The sequence below is a fragment of the Dama dama genome, chromosome 26 (assembly GCF_033118175.1).
Source record: "Dama dama isolate Ldn47 chromosome 26, ASM3311817v1, whole genome shotgun sequence".
NCBI classification, from domain to species: Eukaryota; Metazoa; Chordata; class Mammalia; order Artiodactyla; family Cervidae; genus Dama; species Dama dama.
This window is the reverse complement of record NC_083706.1, coordinates 28,009,633-28,029,213: the sequence shown is the minus strand read 5'-3', so window position 1 is coordinate 28,029,213 and position 19,581 is coordinate 28,009,633. Positions and strand designations below refer to the sequence as shown.

Here is a 19,581-nt window from a genome sequence, read left to right as displayed (position 1 = left end):
ATATTTACATCAAATACTTTTATAGGATTTTTTGGGAAATTTATAGTAAGGATAATACTTAGGCTGTTGTTTTTATTTAGTCTCAAGAAAGCACAGAGAAATATAATTAAACACTTTTGAGTCAAGATTTCAGCATCATAGGTTTCTATATAATGTGATTCCCAGTGACTGCTTATTAAAAAAAAAGGGTAATGCATTTCTTAGAATAAAGTGAAAGAGCCAACTTTTTCTTCACTATTAGTAAAGATAGTAAATACCTCTCTCGAAAATGCAGTGAGTAAAAATCATTAGAACGTTGTGTAGAGAACAAATAACTCTGTGGTTAACCTCTTCAATCTAAATTATTAACTTTTCAGTATCATTTAAAGAACTCACAAAGAAACATGAAGCCTCTCGAAATGTGGAAATATTCTCAATTTTGGAAAGATGGTTTAAAAAAGCAGATCAGTCATTTTATAGTAATAGATAAGGTTAAACAATTATGTGTTAAAGCACCTTAAAAAATATTCACAAGCTTATTCTTCCATACTTTCTTTCTTTCAGTCAGTAATTATAGCTCTGAACTCGTAATAGTTACTTTACCTCATCTTAAGAGATTTTTCAAAATCTTAATACAGTAACTTTTACTTTATAATATGCAGAAGTTTTTACTCAGTACAGACTTACCTAGAATGCTTTCTAGCTACATTGGCGCTTTGCTGTAACACTGCATGGGTTAGTGAATTAAAATGCAGTTTTCCTAAAATTGAAGAAATGTTGTGAGAGTTAGAGAAAAGCAAATCTTCCATGTTGCTGAACCGTAAATGAGATAATCAAGACAGACCGCGTTTCTGGTGCTCTTCCTATCCTGAGGAGGGCTGCCTACTTTGTGGGTGAGCCCAGCTTCAGCCCTCAGCCCACTGTGTCAGATCAGAGCTGTTCTGCTTCTGTCTGTTTTCTGTGTTGGAGTTACCATGAATTTTCCTTTGAAGAAAAGTCTCACTAAAAACAGAAAGATTTGAAGCCAGAGAGTGTGATTTTTCCCAGGCCTGATCAGAACCAGAGTTTGTGACTAGTTATTCTGGTTGAGTACTTTGACAGTAATTTGTAGGGTTTGTTTTTTTTTTTTCTTTACTCCTCTAAATACAGAGTTGTCATGTTTTTGTTTTAGAGAACTAGTTGTGGACATTCAAATAAATGTTTGAAAATTTCAGTTTAAATTTGATTTACTTAGCTTGGTTTGTTGGACTCTTTTAAGAGTGGGAACAGTTTCCACATACTTAAATTTTTTCCCTGTAGTTCGAGGTGAAGCTAATCTGTCTAAGCAGTGACCGCTCAAGTTAGTGGAGATTTGCTAAAGCAAAATAAAACAGGAGTGGATAAGAGGCTTTTAATGAAGTTGAAAATATAACTAATGTGATTCTTTCCTGAGGCATGGGATGAGAATCAGTGTTGGGCATTTAAAAAATACTGAGAGAGAGAACAGTGAATCTCTTTTTGTTATGCAGGGCAGGAAGAAAAGAGATTTGCTGTTCGTACACATCTCCATCACAGTACAATCCTTAAGTGATCTTTGTGAACTTCTTTCTATATGTAATTCTTCTCTGCCAGCTCCACATTAAGATGGGTCTAATTGGTTTCATTCTAATAACTTGAAATTTAACCTGTTCTTTGTCCTAAGTCTTTATTTGTGTCATTGAAGGAAAGGTAAAGCACATCATAAGTCTGTTTGATTACATTACATCTTTCATAGCTATCCACAGGATAGCACTGGTATGATTTCCATGGAGGACAGTCAAGGAGCTAATGAAGAACTCAGTAAGAGCAGTGTTTACTTTTGGAGGCACTGTCATTGTCAAGGAGGAAATAAGCCAGGTGGTCTTATTTCTATTTTACGTATCTGATATCTGAGTTCCTTACTAGATTGTAAACTTTTGGGATCAATTGATAACTTTTTTGTTTCTATATCTTTTCTTCTCAGCATCAGTGACTAGTGTATATTACAGTTTTTAGTGAATCAAGTATTTATTGAATTAATGAATTAAAACCCCTTTGCCAAAAGTAATAAAAATGTAGACATTTAGAGATACTTCCTTCAAGGACAGTGTTTGAGCAAAAGAAGATTGTGAGTCTCTGTGCTGTTGAAGGAATGAGTTAGGGATTAAAAACTGATAAAGCTATTGTTTTTTTTTTTTTTAATATGAATTTATCTGCTGGAACATGTTTGGTACCAAGTTTTACAAAATATCTCCTTTATGCCACCTGTTTTGATAGGACTGTATGGCTGAGCTATGGGCTTAGACATTGAGTTTCAGTTACTTTATGGGATATTTTCTTCTTATCTTAGTTTTTAGTAGTCTGTTTTTCTCCTGGAATCTTCTAAGTCTGTATTTGTGTGGTTTGGGTCTAACTGCTTATCATTTCCACCTTAACAGACTCTAGCCACGTAGCGGAGATTATTTTTTGGTCTGCAGATGTAATGAATATAAAGAGATGTCTCTGCCCTTCTGACATTATAGGATGTCAGTCAAATTGGTTTAAATATTCTTTTTTTTTAATTTATTTTTTTATTGAAGGATAATTGCTTTACAGAATTTTGTTGTTTTCTGTCAAATCTCAACATGAATCAGTCATAGGTATACATATATATATATCCCCTCGCTTTTGAATCTCCCTCCCCATCCCACCCCTCTAGGTTGAAACAGCCCCCGTTTGAGTTTCCTGAGCCATACAGCAAATTCCCGTTGGCTCTGTATTTCACATATGGTAATGTAAGTTTCCGTGTTACTCTTTACATACATCTCACCATCTGCTCCCCTCTCCCCATGTCCATAAGTCTGTTCTCTATGTCTGTTTCTCCATTGCTGCCCTGTAAATAAATTCTTCAGTACCGTTTTTCTAGGTTCCATATATGTGCTTTAGAATATATTTATCTTTCTTTCTGACTCACTTCACTTGTATAACAGGTTTTAGGTTCATCCACCTCATCAGAACTGACTGAAATGTGTTCCTTTTTTATGACTGAGTAATATTACATTGTGTACCACAACTTCTTTATCCATTCATCTGTCAGTAGACATCTAGATTGCTTCCATCTTCTAACTATTGTAAATAGTGCTGCAATGAACAGTGGGATACATGTGTCTTTTTCAACCCTGGTTTTCTCAGGGTATATGCCTAGGAGTGGGATTGCTGGGTCATATGGTGGTTTTATTCCTAGTTTTTAAAGGAATCTCCATACCATCTTCCATAGTGGCTGTATCACTTTACATTCCCACCAGTGCAAGAGCAGTCCCTTTTCTCCACACCCTCTCCAGCGTTTATTGTTTGTAGGCTTTTTGATGATGGCCATTCTGACCAGTGTGAAGTGTTATCTCATTGTGGTTTTGATTTGCGTTTCTCTAATAATGAGCAATGTTGAGCATCTTTTTATGTGTTTGTTGGCCATCTTTATGTCTTCTTTGGAGAAATGTCTGTTTAGGTCTTTTCCCCACTTTTTGATTGGATTGTTTGTTTTTTTGGCATTGAGTTGTATGAGCTACTTGTATATTTTGGAAATGAATCCTTTGTCAGTTGTTTCATTTGCTATTAATTTTCTCCCATTCTGAGGGTTGTCTTTTCATCTTGCTTATAGTTTCCTTTGCTGTGCTTGTAAGTTTAATCAGGTCCCACTTATTTACTTTTGTTTTTACTTCCGTTACTCTAGGAGGTGGGTCAGAGAGGATCTTACTTTGATTTGTGTCATCGAGTGTTCTTCCTTCCTGTATTTTCCTCTAAGAGTTTTATAATTTCTGGTCTTACATTTAGGTCTTTCATCCATTGAGTTTATCTTTGTGTATGGTGTTAGGAAGTGTTCTAATTTCATTCTTTTACATGTATTTGTCCAGTTTTCCCAGCACCATTTATTGAAGAGTCTGTCTTTGCCCCATTTAATACTCTTGCCTCCTTTGTCAAAAATAAGGTACCCATAGGTGCCTGGGTTTATTTCTGTGTTTTCTGTCTTGTTTCATTGGTCAGTATTTCTGTTTCTGTGCCAGCACCATACTGTCCTGATGACTGTAGCTTTGTGTATAATCTGAAGTCAGGAAGGTTGATTCCTCCAGCTCCATTCTTCTTTCTCAAGACTGCTTTGGCTGTTTGGGGTCTTTTGTATTTCCATATGAATTGTGAAATTTTTAGTTCTAGTTCTGTGAAAAAATGCCGTTGGTAATTTGATAGGGATCACATTGAATCTGTAGATTGCGTTTGGTAGTATAGTCATTTTCACAATGTTGATTCTTCCTACCCAGGAACATGGAATATCTCTCCATCTGTTTATGTCACCTTTGATTTCTTTCATCAGTGTCTTATAATTTTCTGTGTACAGTTCTTTTGTCTCCTTAGGTAAGTTTATTCCTAGATATTTAATTCTTTTTGTTGCAGTGATGAATGGGATTGATTCCTTAATTTCTCTTTCTGAGTTTTCATTGTTAGTATATAGACATGCAAGTGATTTCTGTGTATTGATTTTGTATCCTGCAGCTTTGCTAAATTCACTGATTAGCTCTAGTAATTTTCTGATACTATCTTTAGGGTTTTCCATGTACAGTATCATGTCATCTGCAAACAGTGAGAGCTTTACTTCTTCTTTCTCAATCTGGATTCCTTTTATTTCTTTTTCTTCTCTGATTGCTATAGCTAGTACTTCCAGAACTATGTTGAATAATAGTGGCAAAAGTGGACACCCTTGTCTTGTTCCTGATCGTAGGTGGAATGATTTCAAGGTGCTACTGGTGTTGGGTGATACTGGGTCTTGTATTCAAGTGGTTTCCTTTTTGTGAGTTCTCACTATTTGATACTCCCTAGGGTTAGTTCTCTGGTAGTCTAGGGTCTTGGAATCAGTGCTCCCACTCCAAAGGCTCAGGACTTGATCTCGGATTATTCTCTATGTCGGCATGTGACTTCACTACTTGGCTTCTCTGCTAACACTCCCAAGAAATATCCCAGCACCTCTGGGAAAGCAGCAGTTCTTCAAGGGTGGTCGCCAGACCTGGTTTAAATATTCTTTATTCCTGTCTCTGCCTTCTGTAGAGTAACTGCTGAAGAAAATGGTCATAGTTTCCACACACCTCAAAAAGGACACTCTAGTGAAGATACCAACCTTGTTTCTTCTGATGTACTTGAGAGTGCCTCTAAATCAGCTCTTCCATCCTACACCATTCAAGCATCAGAAGAGCAGAGTTCAACACCAACACCAGTGAAAAAGTCTAGCAAGCTGAGGCAACAAATAGATATCAAAGCGGAACTGGAGAAGCGGCAAGGAGGAAAGCAGCTGCTCAACCTAGTGGTCATTGGTAATGCCTTTTGTTCCTCTGGATTGTCAGTCAACTGCTTCAGCCCAGTAACTGTCTAGTGGCAGCATGGGAATACACTCCACTCTAGTTTCTGTGTGGGTGTAATAGACATGAAGCAAGAGGGCATGGTACCGTAATGTTGAGTTGTCAAGGTCACTTGGGGTGAAATAATGCCAAGTTGCCAAAGAGGTCATTAGACTTGGTTGTGGCCTTTTCATTTTGTGAATATTGGAAAATGGCATGTCTTGTTGATCATTTTGATTTCCAGAAATCAAGAAAACTTTCTCCCCTTTAAAGAGATATGCTCTTTTTCCTCCATTTAAACAACTTATTGGCAAACTATTATTTGATAAAAATTGGTGTTTATTGCTCTAAACTATTGAATTACAAATTCATGCTATGCCTCAATGTGAACAACATCTGGAAAATGTACCTATTTTTAAATCTTGAATCAATTTTCCTTAGGTCATGTTGATGCTGGGAAAAGTACTCTGATGGGACATTTGCTTTATCTTCTGGGTGACATAAACAAAAGAACTATGCATAAGTATGAGCAAGAGTCTAAAAAGGCTGGCAAAGCTTCGTTTGCATATGCATGGGTCTTGGATGAGACTGGTGAAGAAAGGGAAAGGTAGTCATTATATATAAAATTTTCATTCTGAAATTGTATATAGTTTTTTAAATGATTGTGTAATATGTGTTGAATATGCATGAAACAAATCATGAAATATTTTAGATACTATTTTTAGAAACCTTTCAGTTATCAGGGAAATATTTTTATTGCAGTTTTGGTTGTAGTAGACTACAACATACAATGTTTTACTCCTTTAAATTCTATGGAAATAGTTTGAAAGTATGTTTATAAAAAAACTGAAAGAAAAACACATACAGAAAAAGGCAGTAAAATCTCTTAGTTAATTATTCTGTGGGAGAAGTTTTGCTTGTCACTTCCCTGAGTATATGTCAAATTGTCTTGATTTTGAATTAACATTATGAGAAAGACTCTTAATTTAAAATTAGTATATATAGTGTTAAATATATATATCCTATATATATATGTAGAATTATTATAATATCAGTTTATAAAGGAAAAGTAACTTTTTGTAGTATACTATCTTTTGTCTGAAATCAAAATGACTAGTAAATTCAATTACAAGATTTAATTCATCTTTATACTTTCTTTACTATGTTTTTATGAGACACAGTCAACAAACAAGTTGACTCATGTGTTGAACAGAAATTAGTAGTAGCCTGAGTGACATTTTCATATTCTTTTGGTTACACATGCAGAGTAAAGATAGGTCCAAAGCATATGGTCAAAGCGATCCAAGGAGGAGCTTAGGCTCAGTCTTGGTTCATCACTATTCTCAGATAATTATTTGGAGATTATTAAAGAAAATTAAGTATCGTTTTTACAAGCTTAAATGGCCCATGGTTTCAGATTAAACTAGAATAATGTGACTAAGAAGACCCACAGTTACTTTACTGCTAAGATGAACATGTAATTTACCAGCATAATTGTTGGGATACTGCTAGTAAAAGAGTGCTCATTCCTTATTCTGGATTTTTCAGGGCAAACCAGAATGAATAATTACCTAATTTATTGCCCGCTTGTTTTCACTTTCTAAACTCCTCAAGTTTAGAAAGACTTGCTACTTTTTTAGACACTCCTGGACTTTCTTATAATCTGACTGTTTTTGTGGCTAAGAAGAGTACTGTGTTGGACTCCAAGAAGATTACATGGGATGCAAAATCTCTTTGTCTCTCTTTGTCTCTCTCAATTTTTAAGAAATTGTGCATCTCCTTTGTTATGTCTCGTTTGATAAATGTGTAACATGCTGACCAACCTTGCAAATGAAAGTTTCACAAGTTTATTTCTATAATGACTGAAACATAAATGTAAGAAGATAAGGAAAAGTTCCTCTTGATAGTACCTCATTCTTCATTTTTATCTTTTCTCATGTGCAGTATTTGTTTCCCACTCCAGAGATGTCCCTATATTTCTTTCTTCCTTCGCAATTTATACTGCTTCTTACTGGGGAAAAAAAAAGAAAGAAAGAAAATGGGAAACATCAATCATTTTGATTAAGCTCTTGTTGTGTCTACAACCTTGTTTTGAAGCCATACCAGCAGAAATTCCAGATAACCTAATTATTCAAAATAACAGATTGTATAATAGAATTCTCACTATAACTTAAGAATTTAGACTGTTAATTTTCCTATATTATTAAGTAACTTAATCTCTAAAGCTTGATTATTTCTATAGTTGTTCTAACCATTTTATGTTTTCTTTAAGGGGGGTAACAATGGATGTTGGTATGACAAAGTTTGAGACCAAAACGAAAGTTATTACATTAATGGATGCTCCAGGCCATAAGGATTTCATTCCAAATATGATTACAGGAGCAGCCCAGGTACCAGATATTTCCTTAACCAAAGTACAGTGAATGTAAATAAAATTTCCTGATGCTGAGGTTATAATTCTAGGATTATAACTTGAAATACTAAAGTTCTAACCTTTTAAAAAATTTGAAAAAAATAGAGAAATATTGTATTTTTCATTGTCTATTTATTGGTACTGTATAAAACCTTAGAATTGTAATTTATTACAAAGTAGTAAATGTATAAAAGCCACAAGTTTCTTTAGTAAAATTAATGGTAGGGGCTTGATGAGGCATAACTTTGTATTTCATTTATTAATAAATTGGAGTGAATATTTCAATATAAGCCTTTTTGTTACATTTATATTAGTATTCGAGTCCTGTATCTTTTTAAAGAGCTTATTTATGCAGAAATAGGGAACCTTGGGAGTTTTCCCCCTGTGGTCTTAATGGAATTAAATGTACATGATTCTTAATAAGGGTACTGAAAAAAAAATTCAAAGATAATAACTTTAAATAATTAAAACATTGAAAATAGCATTAGACATATGGAACACTGATTTCTTCTGTAATAGATGATTATTAGAAAATATGGAGAGTTCATAACACAATTATTTGTCCCTGTTTACTTAGGTTTTAATTTTATGTTTTTCTTCCTTTGCCCAGTTATCATAATTGTTATGTAATCAAACATGGGAAGGTTTTATTCTTTATGTCATTATTTTTTTGACCACATGCTAGTACTTTCTTCTCTTTAAAGTTTTTAATCCATCTGTGTGACTCCTTTGATTTGCTTGTGTTTGATGTCATGTTAGAGTCTTCCTTTAAAATCTGAGCTGCACAATTACTTCAGTAGTCTGTCCTTGGAATTCAAATGCTGTGACACTGTTTCTAGCTTAGTTTTTTTTTTTTTTTTCGTTTTTTAGGCAGATGTAGCTGTTTTAGTTGTAGATGCCAGCAGGGGAGAGTTTGAAGCTGGATTTGAGACTGGGGGACAAACACGAGAGCATGGCCTCTTGGTTCGTTCTCTTGGAGTGACCCAACTCGCAGTTGCCGTCAATAAAATGGATCAGGTATTTTTTTTTTTTGGATCAGGTATTTAAAAGCGTTTTGAGTATTCATTTTAGATGCTGATTAAGATGATGTTCTGCCTTGTTGATGACCTCAGGTGTGACTGGTATACATTTTCTTAGCCCAGTTGTCATATTTTAAAGAATAAATACATGATGCTGATTTTAAAATGAGGTATTAGTAGTATTAAGCAAGAAGATAAATTTTTACTTTCAGAATTAACTTATAAATCTTAAAATCATTTTTAAGATAAATAAATAATAAATTAATTAAGATAAATAAATAAATGAAAATGCTTTATTTATTCTGTTATGAGGAAAACCTGAAATAAACTATATTTCCAGCCTCCCCCTCCTGCACATTTTTAACTTTTCATTTTGTACTTCCACTCAGTTTATTTTTGCACATAAAAATCTTTTTCTTTATAACATTGGGTTCTAGTCTGCTTCATTTATCTACTTTTTTCAAAAAATTGGCAATATTCTTGTTTTTGTTTCTAAGTAACTAATACTTTTTATGTAAAGAGGTTTTTACAGCTTTATTCTAGTATATTTTGAAGATATACTTTATTCAGACAGCCCCCTACTTTTGAATGTTTTCAGTTTTGTGCGTGTATTTAGAAATAGTTTATTCTGTGGAAATTTCTGGGCCTAAGGATATATATGTTTTTAAGTCTTGTTGTACATGATCAGAAGAGTTTCCCAGGTGGTGCTAGTGCTAAAGAACCCACCTGTCCATGCAGGAGACATAGGAGATGTGAGTTTGATCCCTGGGTCTGGAAGATCCCCTGGAGGAGGGCATGGCAGCCCACTCCAGTTTTCTTGCCTGGGGAATCCCGTGGACAGAGGAGCGTGGCAGGCTACAGTCCTCATGGTTGCAAAAAGCTGGATATGACTGAAGTGACTTAGCCCACACACATGGACGGACATTCTTTGTGTATTTATTTATCACTTGTATTTTTTTGAATTTGTATAATTTGATTTTTTTAAAGTTTTAAAACTGAGTGATTTGTAAGCATTATTTATTAAAGACATTACTATTTCCTTTTAATTTCTTTCTTTATGCATAGGCATTTTCTTATCCTGGGATCAAATACATATTCACCTAAATTTTCTACATAGTTCTTTTATGGTATCATTATTACATATACCTTTTATTTTTCCCCCAACATTTTAGTATGAAAATATTCAGACATAAAGCAAAGTTGGAAGAATTTTACAGTAGACACCCAGAATATACCTCCTACATAATATTCTTCCACTTGCTTGATCTCATTTTTGTCTGTCTACCCCTGTGTCCATCCATTAATCCATCTTATTTTGACACGACTTTCCATGTAACTTACAAGTTATAGTCATTTTTACATTTAGCCCTGAATACTATAGCATGGGAATAGTTACCTAGAATTCATATCACATATGAACATTACATATACTAAGACGTCTAGTTGACTTGAGTAGGTGTCAGTAATTTTATGTTATTTCATTTGGTCAAGCGATTGGTCCAAGCACAAATTTAATAAGTAACTCACTTTTTCTCCTCACATTTGAATTCACTTTTAGAGGTAGCCCACTCCAGTATTCTTGCCTAGAATATCTCATGGACAGAGGAACCTGTTGGGCTACAGTCCATAGGTTACAGAGTTGGACATGACTTAGCAACTGAACAACAAAAACAAAATTAGCATACACAAAAAATTCTGTTTTGGTGTTTGTTTCCAGGCTTTCTGTTGTAGGAAAAGCTACTTTTCAATCATTTTAATAGTAAGATCTGACATTCTGAGCTTTAATTTTAAGTAGATTTCATTTTTTCATAGATTTTATAATTATATTTCACAGTTTTAATTATTTATATTTTATTTCAGAAATTAAATTTTTTTATATATAGCATGGTCTTCTGCATAGTTTTAAAAATAAATTGGATCTTTTTCAGGTTAATTGGCAACAAGAAAGGTTTCAAGAGATTACTGGAAAACTTGGGCACTTTCTTAAGCAAGCAGGTTTTAAGGTAAGATAATTTTATTTGGTTACTTTTCTTAAGTCTCATCTTACTGATATGAGAGAAAAAACTACTTTGATATTCTTGTCTTGTTCAGTGTGTTTAATCCTTGTTGTTTTTATTTATCCCTGGTATTATATGTATCTTATGTTCTTTGGATTACTTTGTTTTAGAAAATTACATAAATTGGCTTGGATTTAGTATAAGTAGAAGACTTTTTCTCCACTTATTAGATGTATTGGTTTAGGGAGGTCACAGAGGAGTGTAGAAACAAGTAGAGTATTATCTCCAGCAAAAGTATGAAATATACCTATGTTACTAGCTAAAAATGAGTGTTTTGGAACAGACTTGTAAGTTTCCCACAAAATAAAAAAGGTTGGAAACTGTTGGATCAGATAACAGCAGGGCAGTAGTTCTATGATTTAAGTTACTTTTTGAAAAGTACATTGTTACTTTTGCAAACTTGATACAGTTATGGTAATAGTGAACCTTTTAGCTTTTTAAAAATAATGTTGTACTGGGAATTCTCTGGCTGTATGGTGGTTAGAACTCCTTGCTTCCAGTGCAGGGGACATGGGTTCAATCCTTGGTTGTGAAACTAAGATCCCACATGCCTATGGCACAGGCAGGCAAAAAAAAGGTAAACAACGTTGTTTTGAGTTTCATGTGTTCAATCCTTTTTTATAGGAAAGTGATGTAGCTTTTATCCCTACAAGTGGTCTCAGTGGTGAAAATCTAATCACAAGATCTCAATCAAGTGAACTTACAAAATGGTATAAAGGACTATGTTTATTAGAACAAATTGGTAAGACTACTGCCATATTAATTTTAATGCTTTATAAACTTGATAGTAATTATTATTTAGAGTTCTTTATAGAGGACAGTGATTTATGTGAAAATGGATAGTGTTTATACTCAGGAATGAGATTACCAGTTTTAGAATTATATGAATATTCAAATTGGTGTCAAATTTTTCTTGTTTAATTAATGCATACTCCACCTACCTCACACACTGTTGTGAAATTAAATAAGAAATGTGTGAAAACATTTCACAAACTACAAAGTATTATATGAATCACAGTCAATTTGCTATTAGTATTAAAAATATTTTCTAGGAGACATAGGAGTATAGTGGACTCATTGGACATGAATCAAAAATTACTTTTAAATTAAATCTTTCTATATTTACCATTTTTTCCCAGATTCCTTCAAGCCTCCTCAAAGATCTATAGATAAGCCTTTTAGATTATGTGTATCTGATGTTTTCAAAGGTAAGTGCTACCTCTATTGGCCTTCTCCAGTATGACCCCTGCTTTTTCATTTTCTCTTGACCTCTGTTGTTGGACGAAATTATGATGTTGTCTTGAGATTCTCCCTTCTTTATGCTAGTGGTACATAATTCTAGTTACTTAATGCCCCCACCCAGAAAAATCTTCAGTTTACTTACCATTTCCTCATATCTTACTTAGGCTTCCCTTGTGGCTCAGCTGGTAAAGAATCCGCCCGCGATGCGGGAGACTTGGGTTCGATCCCTGGTTTGGGAAGATCCCCTGGAGAAGGGGAAGGTTACCCACTCCAGTATTCTGGCCTGGATAGTTCCATGGATTGTATAGTCCATGGGGTCGCAAAGAGTCAGACACGGCTGAGTGACTTTCACTTTCACTTATATATCTTACTCATCTTCCAAGGGTAAAAAAAACCTAGTTTTTTATCTTTCTAGCCTTGTAGTTTTGTTTTTTCTCCCTTTAGATTCCTTTAGTTTCTGTATCCTTCAGCCAAACTGGATCATTCAGTGTTTCTTAATCATATAGGGTTTTTATTGCCACTGTGTCTACCCATCTTGTGCTCTTCTCTCTCTTCACTTGTTCATTTCCTACCCATATGTAGCAATTTTGGTCAGGAAATAGGTGTGACACATAGGTAAAATAGGAAGTTTAATATAGAGAATTATTAATATGATAAAAAAGAGTGACTGTAAGATACCAGGGACTATGTGGGACCCTAGGACTGATGATGTGAACCCAAGGAAGGACAAACTTAGAAGAGGTGTTAGAGGAGGTATTGTATTAAATGTCTAAGAATACATCTAATTTAATGTTTACAAGGCCTTACATAAAAAATATAACATGGAAATGAAATAAAAGTTCTTAATAAATAGAAGAATATAATGTACTTAACATATTGGAATAATCAGTATGGTAAAGATGTCAGCTATTCCCCAAATTTTCATTACCACAGAGTGGGCAATAAAGAGTAGATTTGGAACTGAGCAGCTATAAATTGACAGTTTGGAGGTGATAAGTGAGGTCGTCCACACACATACCCTAAGGTGTTCCTCTGTGGTCTCTGTGTGTGCTCTCGTTGCATTTTTCATGCAGTGTTATACTTGTTTCTGTGCTGTTTATTTCCTTTAGATTATGAACTCCTTGAGAGCAAGTACTGTCACTTCTATTTCAATATTTGCAGCACCTAGCCCAGTGGTTGGCATATAACACATACTTAATAAATGTTTAATAAATGAATAAATGAAGGTGCTTCACAAAAATCATTCAGTGAAATTGAAATTTATTATTATCATCTTCCAGCATTCTAGTAGAAGAGAAATTATGGTAATGCTTTTCAAAATGCTACTATTATCTATTTAAAAAATAAGATGAGCTTAATTCTTTTTCTGACTAACAGCCTTTGCTGGCTACTTTTTACCCCCTCTTCTTTCTTCTGGCTGCTCCCTGACTTCCGCCTGCATTGCCTCCTCAGTGTTCCCACTGAGGTTATCAAATGACTCCTTGGTTGCCAGCGTCAGTATGCCTTTTTCAGTTCTGTCTTACTTCCATCTTACTTGAATTTGGCATTTCCTCTGAGGCTGCTAGCCACATCCACCCTGAAGCTTTTCCCCCTTGGTTTCCGTGACCCACTTTCTCCTGCTCCACTGTTTGACCTCTCTCTATCGCCTCTGGCCTCCTCTTTCTCTGTCCTTTAACTTGTGTTCTGTCACTTCACTTCTCTTACTCTGCACGCTTCTTTTGACCAACATCCATGATTTCTTCTATCTCCTACATCTTGATGCACCCCAAATCTTCCACCCAAACCTGTTCTCACCCTGCAGATACATCTGCTGACTGCTGCTGGGCATCTCCACAGGGAGTGTGCTCCCAGGGCTCCATTCTCGTGGATTTGGTATGATTGGGGCCCCCTTGAATGCATCTTCTTCACCTGTCTGCCTTGCAAACACTTGAGATTCACCAAAGCTAAAATGAATCTTGTTCTTTAATTTTCTATCTCACGGTTAATACACATCATCTCAGATTTCTCTTGTTTTGCCATTATTCCCCACTTACCTTATCACCTTAAATCTGTCATACCTTATTCTCAGATTCTTGAGTTTCTTCTCTTTTTACAGTTAACATATGCATTTCAGTCAACCTCTCCACTCTGACACACAAATACCATCATGTTACTTCTCCATTTCACAGTTCTTCACTAGCTTCCAGTTACTTAGCTGAGGATGAAATTCAAACCCTAAGCATGATTTATGAGGCACCATTATTATTTGTTCTGTGTCTGCATCCTTTGCTTCCTCTCTTGGCTTCCCCTCATTATTCCATACGGTCCCGTACAGATTCCATGTTGGTGACATGTGGGTCTTAGCACACCCCACGTCCGTTTATGACTGTGCCTTTGTACACGCCTACAGTCTGCCTGCTAGACTCCTGACTCTTTCTCTTCTAAGTGCCTGGCTGAAGTGTAGTCGTTGCCCATTATCAGGGATTCTTGGACGCATCTTGTTTTGTTTCTGTTGCACATTGTAAATAACTTTTGCCTTGGGACAGTGTAATTATTTTTGCCTTTCTCTTCACTGGTATAAACTCCTTCTAGGTAGAGGCTTATATTTTTATCTCTTTATTCCCAGAGTTTAGCACAATGCCTGGTATTTAGTAAGCATTAATAAATATTTGAAGAAGGAATTCCTACCTTTTCTTATATAAATATTTTTATTTATAAGAAAATAGAATGTGGTGTACCATATTTAGTAGATATATTAAAAATTCTGAAACAATCATTGCTTAATGTTCATTGAACTGCTGCTTTCATATAACTAGTAGGAAATGGTGGCACTAGTGGTAAAGAACCCACCTGTCAATTCAGGAGATGTAAGAGAGGTGGGTTCGACCCAACGGGTCAGGAAGATCCCCTGGAGGAGGGCGTGGCAGCCCACTCCAGTATTCTTGCCTGAAGAATCCCAGGGACGGGGGAGCCTCGTGGGATGCAGTTTATAGGGTCACAAAGAAGCAGACACAGCTGAAGTCGGTTAGCACAGCATGCAGGGAACTAAGTATAGCCAGCAGTGTGAAGCATCAGATGATATGTTAAGTAAACCATAACAAAATTGTGGCATGTTTTGCAGATCAAGGATCTGGATTTTGTGTAACTGGCAAAATTGAAGCTGGTTATATCCAAACTGGTGACCGACTACTAGCAATGCCTCCTAATGAAACTTGTACTGCAAAAGGTATTCCTCTGCAAAATTCTTTTGTTAAACAACCCTTACATTGAGACAGCAAATTTTTAAAAGTAGTTTAGTTATTAACTCCAGAGTAAATAACCTGTTACTGAAATTGTAACTGACTGTCAAAATGATACTAACTGTTAAAGATAAAAATGTGAAAACATTAAACGATTTTTTTCAGTTGTGACTATGTGTGTATAAATGTATATATAACATTCTTACTGTGGTAGCATTTTTCTTTTTTCTTGACATTGATTTGAGAAGCCTGGATAAGACTGAACCAGATGTACAGACACCTGTCAGATACATTTAAAACAGTATTCAGTAGCAGAAATCAAGTCTGACCCCCTCCTGGCACTGAACAGTCAGTGGCAAAGCAGACTGCTACAGTCTGTTGTTTTGAAATGTGTATTTCAGAATTACTATGTTATCAATCTATATCATGTTTATACCCCAAAAATTTTTTTACAGGAAGACCTAAGTAAGAAAATAAGATGCAAATGCAGAGAATCCTGATGTTGAAAAGAGAAATTGAGCTAGTTTTAAATGCCACAATTACTGCTTTTGCACGCATGACTTTTCATAATAGCTAGTAACTGTTTCTTTCTTCTAATCATTGGACCGTGTGTACATATTCTTCTTTTTTGAATTCTACTTTTAAGTTTATAATTCTGTTCTTACCTTAATCTAGCTTCCAACTAAATTTCTGACTTCAACATTAAACTGAAGATCTTTATACTGTAAATATTTGTAACAATTTTAAGCTAATTATAACCTACTGGTAATGTTAAAATTTAAAAAATTTTTTCTACTTTTCCTTCTGTTTATTGTTGTTTAGTTGCTGAGTCATGTCTGTCTGTTACTCTTATTTGTAGTTTATAACCAGAGTTGTACCTAACTAGCTTATGAATTCAAATGTATGTTTTTTGAATTGCTCTGTTTACTTTAAAAACTGCTTCCTTAAGGATTAAGAAGAAATTAATGAATATCTGCTAGGTAACAGACTTTAATCTAAATTTAAGGATGAATAAGGGTATGAAAGCCAAAGTTACTTTACACTTTTTAAAAAGGAATCATTTTTCATAATCCTGTTATTTGCAAGTTTAAATCTCTGCTTTTGTCTCTTAAAGTGGTCAAGAGCTGAAATACTTTTGAAATGCTGGTTTATCTTTATATGTTAAGGAGCTTTTTAAGAATAGGAAATTTTTTTATATAATCATTTAGACATGAATTCAAACCATGATCATAAACCATGGTCATGGACCTTACAGATTGGCTCCTTTGTTAACTTCCAAATTATAATTTGGTCACTTCTGAGAGTTCCATGTTCTTCGTCTCTTCCCACCCTGTTTCTACCCCACCAGAAAAATCCCAACCGCTTCTCTTTAGCCCAGTGGTTCTTAAAGGGAAGCCACGTCAGGAGCACCGCCTCACTCTGCGAGAATCACCCTTCTCGCCCAGTTTCTCACTCTAATGCTTTTGCTTGGTTTACTTGATTGTTTAGTGCACCTTCTATCTGAACACTTTAAGTACTGCTGTGGCTCACTAACCAGTAATATCCTAAAAAAGAGAACTGACTGAATCTGCTACCAACAAATGGAAATTCTAAATTACATTTTCACTTAGAGTGTTAAAAAAGAACTTACTCCAATGAAAAATGTTCTTAAGAAAGTAAATATCACTGTATAGGACAGTATAACATGTTTGGGGGAAGGAAATCAGATTATATGTTATCTTGAGAAAATTTTATAATTGAACTTCTAGTATGAAAACTCTTAATTCTAATCTGAAGGCAATCTTTAGTCTGTGAGTAGCTCCTGATTTCAATTCCACATTTCAAACCGAAAATCACATATGGTCATTTTAAATTTACATGAAAAAACTAAATTTAATTAGTTTAAATTGTAACCAGCATTTAAAAATATCATAATTGTTAACATTTTGGGAGTCAGGAACCTCTTTGATACCTTGATGAAAGTTATGGCCCCTCTTCTCAGATTAATGCAGATGTACACCTACATGAAATTTTGAATAAAGCTTTAGGTTGTCTCAGAGCCCTTAAAGTTCTCCTTGAACTCTCAGAGAGTCTCAAAGAAACTCACTTAAGAGGATGCTACATGGGAAAGATAAGTACTTTGAGGAATAGATGGGTGAATTGTAATTTACTAAAAGCATGTCAATCAAGAACTGTTCCCCAGTGGTTGGCCTACATACTTTTTTCCGCAGAAGACTCAAGTTACAGTGGAAAGGAATTTACCCTGCAGAATCAGAAAACTATGAACAACTTTTTAAAAGCCTTTATTTAAATACCTGAGTATTATTGCCCTTTACCTTTGTACTCCAGGATTTTCCCTAGGTAATAAAGGTATATAGCAACAACTGAGATCATTTTAAAATTTTTTTACACTATGAATCTCCTTTTCATATAACTGTTTATTGCTGTGGATCTCTCTCTGAGAAGCAGTTCTCTTGAGCTGGGAATAGTGAAGGGGCGTGCTAAGGGCACCATCTGACTGAGTACTGACGCCCTGTAGGTTACTCAGAGAACACAGGAGATTGTTGACGTGGTTGTTTAATTAAAGCAGTGCTCAAGAGAATAAAATATTGCTAAGCATCTCCCCCAGTCTCGTCTTTTATGTTATTAAAAATAATTGGAGCTGTTCTTTTATGCCTGCATCCATTAATGTAAGAGAGGTATTGCAGTGGGGCCTATATAATGAGTATACTAATTGTGTACATGAGTTTTAAAAATTTTGGTTAAATAAGTAGAAATCAGCCTTTTATGGACAAATGCAAGTCACTCTGTGTTTAGGGTGGTGGTCCAGAAGGACAAATGCAAGTCACTCTATGTTTAGGGTGGTGGTCCAGAAGAGTCAAGTCTGGAGGAAGTGTGTTTTCCTCAACGCTCACAGTTAACACTTCTCACTCTCAATCCATTCATATTGAAAATGATGAGTAGTGACTGATGAGGTACAAATCAGCCAGACTCCTTTGGTTGTTATGGTTTGATATTGAGGTGTTTCACTGTATGCTTTAGTTCTTACTCATTTCCAGGAATCACTCTGCACGATGAACCTGTCGACTGGGCGGCAGCAGGAGATCATGTTAGTCTTACGTTGGTTGGAATGGATATCATCAAAATCAAGTGAGTGAGAAAATGAGTTTAAGCAACCATTGTTATGGATATAGAACCTCAAAACACGTAAAATTTGCAGTTCACCAGCTCAAATGAAAGAATGAGTGTTAATTCTGAATCTCCTTTGGCCAAAAATAGGCACTTGTGGAAGTATAAGTAAAACCTACTAAAATTTAAATTAATACACGTCAGCAGGTATACCTGATGTGTTCTTTGAGGGAAAACTGTAGTGTGTGAAAATGATATCAGGTTAATAACGGTGTAAAGCCATGCTTTAACCTAGAAGGGAATATTTAAAAGTCCCTAATTTACTTGATTGTTTTACTTTGTAAATGGTTTTAGAGGTATTCAATATGTGTTTGATTATTCCCCCAACTACCCACTCTCCTTTATTTTTACTCTCCTTTTTTGTTTTTTTTTGTTGTTGTTGTTACAGTGTTGGCTGCATATTTTGTGTCCCCAAAGAACCCATTAAGGTTTGCACTCGTTTCAGAGCCCGAATCCTCATCTTTAATATTGAAATTCCTATCACTAAAGGATTTCCCGTAAGTTTTAAAATGTTTGTTACTGTTTTTGTAAATTCACTGTAACTTTGTCCTAGGAAGTGGTAACTGTCGTTATAACTGATGATGCTATTGTTATTTTCAACTAGCATTGTATTACTCTAATCCATAAAAACATGAAATTAGAATTTGAAAATCATGTTTTGCTTTTTATTTTGATCCTTAAGTCTGGCATTTATTTTCAGAGTCAGTGAGAAGAAATTTAATAATCAATAGGATACAAAGTGATGATAGTAAAAAAAATTCATTTAAGGAAATTGGTAGATTACTTTTTTGCTGAATTCTAAAGATTGCTTCTTAGATCGTGTCTTTGTTTTTTTGGAATTTTGGAAAACACAAAAATAAAAACAATAACATTCTATAATGGCACAACCTATAAATATCTATTCTCTACATTTCAGAGTATTTTTTTGTGTACATTGGTATCTGGTATATTCTGGAGATACTTGGCATAAGGTAAACTTTGTGCTGAAGCTGTGAGGTTGGTTTGCAGGTCATCATTGACTAGCACCATTTGAACATAACATTTATGGGAAGAGGGATAGTGGTGGTGGTTTAGTCGCTAGTCGTGTCCAACTCATGCAACCCCATGGACTGTAGCCCATCAGGCTCC

At 34.9% G+C, this 19,581-nt stretch overlaps 1 protein-coding gene across 2 annotated transcripts in view; it reads left to right on the top strand.

Moving 5' to 3' along the window:
* Positions 1-19,581, top strand: part of HBS1L (HBS1 like translational GTPase) — an 81,222-nt gene that overhangs the window by 53,021 nt on the left and 8,620 nt on the right. For both annotated transcript variants that reach the window (XM_061130200.1, XM_061130202.1), the window contains 10 exons: positions 5,050-5,312; positions 5,778-5,943; positions 7,609-7,726; positions 8,620-8,766; positions 10,697-10,771; positions 11,450-11,567; positions 11,965-12,033; positions 15,168-15,272; positions 18,324-18,414; positions 18,842-18,950. In XM_061130200.1, the coding sequence (XP_060986183.1) occupies positions 5,050-5,312; positions 5,778-5,943; positions 7,609-7,726; positions 8,620-8,766; positions 10,697-10,771; positions 11,450-11,567; positions 11,965-12,033; positions 15,168-15,272; positions 18,324-18,414; positions 18,842-18,950 (1,261 nt within the window). The remainder of the gene's footprint in view (positions 1-5,049; positions 5,313-5,777; positions 5,944-7,608; positions 7,727-8,619; positions 8,767-10,696; positions 10,772-11,449; positions 11,568-11,964; positions 12,034-15,167; positions 15,273-18,323; positions 18,415-18,841; positions 18,951-19,581) is intronic.